General features: G+C 30.4%; 1 protein-coding gene across 1 annotated transcript; it reads left to right on the top strand.

Annotated features, from left to right (window-relative positions):
• LOC122604739 (putative NAC domain-containing protein 94) lies at nucleotides 1–4166 on the top strand. Its single transcript, XM_043777606.1, has 4 exons — nucleotides 1–15; nucleotides 2924–3086; nucleotides 3180–3487; nucleotides 3594–4166. The coding sequence occupies exons 1-4, from the start codon at nucleotides 1–3 to the stop codon at nucleotides 4164–4166; spliced, it is 1059 nt and encodes a 352-aa protein (XP_043633541.1).
• The last annotated feature ends 3412 nt before the right edge of the window (nucleotides 4167–7578 follow it).

Here is a 7578-nt window from a genome sequence, read left to right as displayed (position 1 = left end):
ATGACGCAACATAAGGTAACTAAATGTGTTTTCCTAGAAAAAAAATACAATTAAAAAAAAAATAAATACATCGAGACATGTTTTTTAGAATATAATTTGTAAACACAAAATCTGTTTTGCATATGCAAGCCCAAGCATATCGATATCATATATTATTATTATTATTTATTTACTTTTGAAAGGCAATCTAGATTGGAAAATAGCATAAAATTTGTTTTTTATGTTCATGTTAAAAACGATTTCATCCAGAATCCTTTTATATTTTGATGATGTATGTCGCAGTTGTCGTTATTGATGATTTGTTTCACTTGAAAACAATGAACTTTACTTAATGTTGGCTTTTTCTTTGTATTTTAGCTTTGTTAAGTCAACCCGATACATAAAAAATACGAAAATTTACTTACTGCTAATTCTTAGGTAAATAGTAATTAGTATTCAGTGAGGAAGACATGCCCGCCCATGTGGACACTATATTGAACATTATTTATTTATTCATTCATTTATAAAACCTTGTAGCATTTCAACTCGATTCATATACTTTGGTGATCACATTTTTCATTTTCTTTCTTTTTCTACTTTAAGCAAATTTGCTCTAAATCTATACTGATTTTCTCTTTAAAAAACAAAAGACTTAACGGAATGCTAAATCCACGTTGTCTTTAAAGAAGTACTGTTGTAAAACTTGGTTAAATTCAGAATCGGACTTGGGATCGGCTTCTTCATGAGCCGGGTTTGGCTAGATCAGACTAAAAATCAGTCAATATTCAAAACTCGGGGTAAATTGTGGTTAAACTCGACTGACCTCTATTAAACTTGGCCGACTCTGGTCAACTTTGGTCAATTTTTCTTTTTTAATAATTTTTTTTTAATACAATCTTAAATTGGTTTAAGTTTTATGTTTATGAATAATTATGTTTGAACTTTAAAGTATTATTTTAATGTTTCTAATATATATAAAAACTTTTTATTTTATACCAAAAAAAGGACTAAAATATTTATAGATTGATGAATATCATTATATGGAAAATGTTAAGGATGCATTTAACGCTCATTAAAAAACTATTATCGATATCAAAAATTCATCTGTAAATTATATGTTTTAGTATAAAACTATTTAATGTACTTTAACTACAACTTTTAAAAGTGTAGTAACAAAACTTTTATTATATATTTATATAACTTTTATTATATATTTATATACGTGTCTAACTTTAGCTTGACAAACATGATAAAACCTTATAACGAAGAATTGATGTGAACATTAATTTGGTCGTTTTTGCATGTTTTCATGAAAATAATTAAAATAATCTCCAATGAATGTGAAATGTATTGGCCAAATATATAAAATCCATTTCCGACAAATATATGTAGGACAAAAGTCGTTTTCAATGGTTACTTCATGGAAATTCCATGGTTTTTTAAACAGCCCCCATATCATTTTTACTGGAGGAAGAGAAGAAATTTGCGGTGATTAATCCATCTGCGGCACTATTCTGGTCTGTCGTATATCTACTCATAAGGTAGAAATCCAGTCAGGATTAAAAGTTTTTAAGAAAAGAGTTTTTAAAGAGAGAAGTAAGAGAAAGTTCGTTTTTGATTTTTTTAATTTGTGTTCTTGATTTTTTTAGCTTGTCATAGGCTGAGAGGTTTCGCTTATAACATACAGGCTACACCTATGAAAAAAAAATTTTAATTTTAATTTTTTAGAAAAAATTACTTAATTAAAAATAGGATGAAAAAAGTGAAAACAAAAAAAAAAATTTCAAAAAAACAAACTAAAAAAAAACAAATACAAACTTTCTCTTCTATCTCTTGAAGGTACATTCGCATTTAATCTCTATCCTATACTTATATATATCACGATTTAATTTCCGTGACAATGAAGGGAAAAAAAAGTTAAAACTAACATTGAGAGTGTCCCAACGGCTCTCGGAGCCTAAATATGAAATGGGGCCTTGTCGATTAACATATTTACATGTAATATCCGACAATATTAAAGTCTAGGACATATTTTTAGGCTTTTTTTTGTTTTCATACAATTCCTCTCAAATTGAAAGGGGAACTCAAAAAAAATATGATGAATAGAAATCTCTGGGTGGGATTCAAACCCATAACCTTATGGTCACTAAACCTTAGATTTGACAATATGAGGGATTTACCGGATATTGAGTTAATTATGAAAATACCATCTCATCCATCCCTAGATTATCAGAATACATATTAAACATAACAACGATTACTTTGAGAATTTCTTTTAAAGGTGAATGCATGTTAAGTTATTTTTAATTATCCCAATATACTTTTAAATTCATCTGACATGGATTAAATAATGATTTTTTTCTTAAAAGACAAAAAAATCCTTTACCATCTAGTAGTTAAAGTTGAAAGAGCATTTACACGAGGATTTAAAACTTTAAAATTGAAGTATCCCAATGAGATCCAACACTTTGAAGTTTTACTTGACAGATAAAATGTTCATATTTGCAAAAAGAATGTTAGAATATATCAACTATGATAAGTATGAAACCGATGAAAGTTCCATTTTTGGATCTTTGATGACTAAATCGTTATTGCACATATATTATTATTCCGAGTATTTCACTATTGAAGGTTTTCTTGTCATATATTGTGTTGATTTGAAAGATAAATACAATAAAAAAGCCAAGTTATTAGTCTATTTATGATTATAAATAAGCACTCGTCAAAAAAACTCAAAATAATCGTGTCTAGTTGATATTCATAACAAAATGCTCCTTTTCAAGTTTCTTTAATTCAAATTCTTATAACCGGTTGAAGAATCGGAGACAGACCCTTTAAAGGAAGCATATTGCACAAAATCGACATGTTAACAAAATTTTACTCATTTGAAGCGATTGTGTTCTAGTTCATAGCCCGTTTTACTTTGGTGTGCCTCGTCTCTCAGATTGATCAGATGGATGAGGTCATGTTACCTGGTTTTAGATTTCACCCGACGGATGAAGAACTTGTTGGATTCTACCTTAAAAAGAAAATTCAGCAACGCATTCTTCCTATAGAGCTTATTAAACAAGTGGATATTTATAAATACGATCCATGGGATTTACCAAGTAAGAAAATCTAGAAGGATATTATTTGTTATTTTTCCAAAAGCAAGGAAAAATCTTGTTTTTTTGAACTTTTTATTTTATTTGTAAAAACAGATTTGGCACCGACGGGAGAAAAAGAATGGTACTTTTACTGTCCAAGGGACCGTAAATACAGAAACAGCGCACGACCTAATCGTGTAACAGGAGCTGGTTTTTGGAAAGCTACTGGCACGGACAGACCGATATACTCATCTGATGGCAGTAACTGCATTGGTCTAAAAAAGTCATTGGTGTTCTATAGAGGAAGAGCTGCTAAAGGAATCAAAACTGATTGGATGATGCACGAATTTCGGCTGCCTTCCCTTTCTCAGTCTCAATCTTCACCACCTAAAAAGACTTCGGATAAAAGCCTTCCCCCAAATGTAAGAATTATTTCACCTTTTTAAAGCTCTTTAAACCTTATGATGAAACAGAACAAAATAATAAGTGTTGAAATTCTTGTTTTTTTTTTTTTTTGTTTGTTTGTAGGATGCTTGGGCAATATGCAGAATTTTTAAGAAGACAAGTTCAATGGCACAAAGAGCATTATCACACTCGTGGGCGTCTTCATTAACCGAGTCTAATCATATATGCAACAATGACCCACGACTCGACAGTTTTTCAGCTCTTGACATCCCATTGACATACACATCTATGAATCAAACAGCTTCAAAACTCTCTCCTTTCTCACTCCCACACACGGGTTTCATGTTTTCAACTGTGGACATATCAGGACCAACAACAAAGACCACAATATCTGATGTTAGTCCCATTTTGTTCAATCTTGACCCGGATTTACTTAGAAATGCAAACGTCAATAGTACTTCTGAAAGTATGGCATTTGGAGAACCACAACAAATGTTACTTAGTGATCATTTCTCCATGAACTCGCCGCAAGATTTGCAAGGAAGTATAGATATTGGAGACAATGAAGAACATGTTACTACAATGAAAACCAATGTGTTCCCCTTTAGTCTGCCATCAACTGAACCGGATGACGACTGGAATCTTAATATGCCATGGGATTCTCCTACATACTCCACAAATAAGTGTTGTAATTAGTCATTCTGCGCGCCGGTCATCTTTTGTTCGGTCTTATTGTACAGGACGCGAAGTTTTTCTTTCTTTTTCAGTGTATCTATTCTGTATTTATATATATACTTGTACATGCCAGAACAGAAGATAATACAACTATCAACATATTAAATTATCATGTATATATGTTTGGATATCCACGTACTTATATATTTTATGAAATCGCAGTCTCAGAAATAAATAACGAATTTATTGTGTTTGGAATGCAGTTTTTAGCTTAGGATTACTCTTTCTAATCTGGCTAATTTTGTTTATATCTTGCAAAGGGCCGAAGCTTGATAGGGGCCCGGCCCGGCCCGCCTTCCCCATCTGTTTTTTCAAAATAGTAGTGTAGTTGTATTCATAATTCGTCAATGAACTTAGTTGTATTCATATACTTCGTTCTGTTGGAAATTTATGTTAATATTTAATGTGTTTGAAATATACAAACATAAATTGATCAATGTGAATACTGAATAGATATCTAAAATTGGACGCCTAAAAATGTGTTTTGTTTAGTGTTTAATAACGTGGGTTTGTCCCACATTACAGGTGGAATAAAAATTAAGTGTATTTATAAGGAACAATGTTGGAAGAATAATAATTTCTTATATACACCCCAAATTGGCAGGGCCCGGGTCCCGGGGTTGTGGGCGATGAGGCGTAATGTAACGTTTTAGTGGCACACTTTGCACTTAGCATGCTGGTTTCACTTTTAGCTTCATGGCTTAATGGGTTCATTTGCTCTGGTTTAACACCCGGAACAACACGAGTGAATCATGCAAGACAACAAGTGTCTAACTTGTTTGACTACTATTTTTTGGCGTGTCACCCATCGCCGCAAAAAGATTTTTATTTTATTATAATTTTCATTCCCCTCTACTACAGAGAAGTGAATTTCTGCTGAGCTTTCGATCTTTTTGGCCGACTTTTGTTATCACCAAAAACCTTTTCTCATTTGTAGCGGGGAACTGGGGACTAGTCCATATTCATGTTGTTTTATATATTCTTTCCGTCGTTATATATTGAATTTTCAAATTCTTTTTGTTTTATTAACTTTAAACATGAATATTTTATTTTTTGTTCTATAATACTTGATTGAAGTTATACCAACAAGAAACACATCTAAAACTTTATATAACTTAATTTTATCAATCATTATATAATACCAACAAAAATATTTAATGTCAAAACTGAAAAATAAGGACTTTGAAATTCAAAAGTGAACAATTTTAAATGAGACAGAATGATTATAGGTGAATGTGATCGATAAAAGTATGACTCTATTGAATAGATGCCTATGTATATGGACATAATCTATTATACTAAGTTTAACTTAAAATTGAATTGATGCATGGTTCAAGATGCAAACCTATATATAACAACAGTATATATACATTCGTGCATAATTTAGATAGAGAGATTGTAAAAATTAAGAAATTAGAAATGGATGGCCCCAAATTAATGGGAACAGAAGAACAAAATGGGTCGGGTTGTTGAGTAACATGTTGCTTCTTTTTTCAATTTCCTACTTCATTTGATTGGTCCCATACCCATCATTCAAATTCCTTTCTAATCTCGATATTATCTTACAACTAGAAGCATGTATTAAGATATTAAGCATTCATGTGTTTTTCCCCCAAAAAAAATCAAATTTCGTTCTTTCACTTTCGAAATGTCATTGACCGTTCTTTATATAAATCAAGATAAATATGAAGAATCATCTTACTTTTAAACAGACGTTAACTCCATCTGTTAAATGTTCTCATGTGCCTTAAACATGAACTAAATTTTGCATGAAACAGTGGTTACAGAGATGATCAAACATTAATTCAAACGTGTAAAACTTTTTTTTTTAAATAATACAGGATCATATTTGCATGAAACAATAGGCCGGTTTCATAAACCAAAACTGTAAAAAGTTTCAAAATGGACGGAATTTGGATAGAAAGAAAACAACAGTGACTAACTATTCATGCCATTTACCCTTTCTTTTACTTGGATTAATACTAAATTACTAATAGAGTCCCAATTCACAAACATTGTATATTGATTTCGACCACTACAAATAATGTTTCACTTGTCCATACATTTAGTTAGTGTGAACAAATTAAAAATTTTGTTACGCTTTTATGTGTGTAAAGATCGATATATAGAACTAAAAGTCACACTTTTTGTGTGGACTTTAATAATTATTTTGTAACACCTCATTTTGTGGATAAACGGGGTATTACAAATTAATTATGAAAGTATACATTAAAAAGTGTGAAGTTATAGAAAAACCACAATTTTAGTGTGGATAAATTTCTACCCACTTTTAGTTCTACATATTTTTATACACATAAAAGTGTTACAAAATTTCTAATTTGTTCACATTAACTAAAAGTGCAGACAAATTCAACATTATTTGTAGCGGACTAACTAGAATTCTCATGATCATTTTATATGTTACCCACAAAATTTTAAAATAACAAAATTATTTTGTTAATGTTAATATTGTAAATAAATGATAGTTTGTTTGAAAAGAACTCTTGCTCAATTCACTGAAAGGCTAAAGTATATTAATTTTTTTAAATTCTCATCATATGCTCAATTATTATCACCAATTTTAAATACCGTAAAAGAAGACCTTATATATAGGTGTCAAATCCAAGTTAGATCTTTGGTTACAAGGCTTTATATAAATTTTGGTTATGAGGCTTGCGAGAAAAAATTTCTCCACGGTACTAAGAGGTTCTTGAATATTTACCCTTAATTTAAACCAAATTACTAATTTTAAGCGTCCATAACCACTAGATCATTCTTGATTATCTGCCAAAGAAGTGAAAGCTCTAATTATTAGTGGTGTTTTGCCTTTATAAAGAAGGGAATCACCTTTTACACTATGTTTGATTAATCAACTTAAGTAGGATGATGGGTAATCAGTTCACTACGTACTGGAACTGGAACCATTATTCAATTCTAGATTGTTTATATATGTGTTCCTTTCCACTTCAAAAGTTGGTGTGATTAAGTTAAAAAAAAAAAAAATGGGACAATTTTACTTTAGACTCTGCCTAGCTAGCGTCTTGTCCTTTGACATATTTGACAAAAATCCTACTTTATAGAAATCGGTTTTGTACTTTTACATCATATATATAGACATATAGTTATCTTTCTTTTTTTTGTTGCCAACAGTTTTCACTTAAATAGGGGATTGACAAGACTTCTAGAGATTCTTAGCTTGTTACATCATAATTACATATATTAGTTCACACATAACTGTGTATAACATATCAATTTTACTGTTTTAATTAAACTTGAATATATCAAAAGTTCACACATAACGTTACAAAACGTGACCAAAAATTTTGAGAGGTAGAAACCAATCACAAATTAATTCTTTTTGTTTTTAATTAAA

This window comes from Erigeron canadensis, chromosome 6 (assembly GCF_010389155.1).
Source record: "Erigeron canadensis isolate Cc75 chromosome 6, C_canadensis_v1, whole genome shotgun sequence".
Classification (NCBI taxonomy): domain Eukaryota; kingdom Viridiplantae; phylum Streptophyta; class Magnoliopsida; order Asterales; family Asteraceae; genus Erigeron; species Erigeron canadensis.
This window is presented reverse-complemented; position numbering and strand designations above follow the sequence as displayed.

Bases quoted from the DNA above. Each gene is read 5' to 3' on its own strand.
- LOC122604739 (XM_043777606.1), top strand. The intron at 3,087-3,179 runs GTAAGAAAATCT...TTGTAAAAACAG, and splicing joins CGATCCATGGGATTTACCAA to ATTTGGCACCGACGGGAGAA. The intron at 3,488-3,593 runs GTAAGAATTATT...GTTTGTTTGTAG, and splicing joins ATAAAAGCCTTCCCCCAAAT to GATGCTTGGGCAATATGCAG.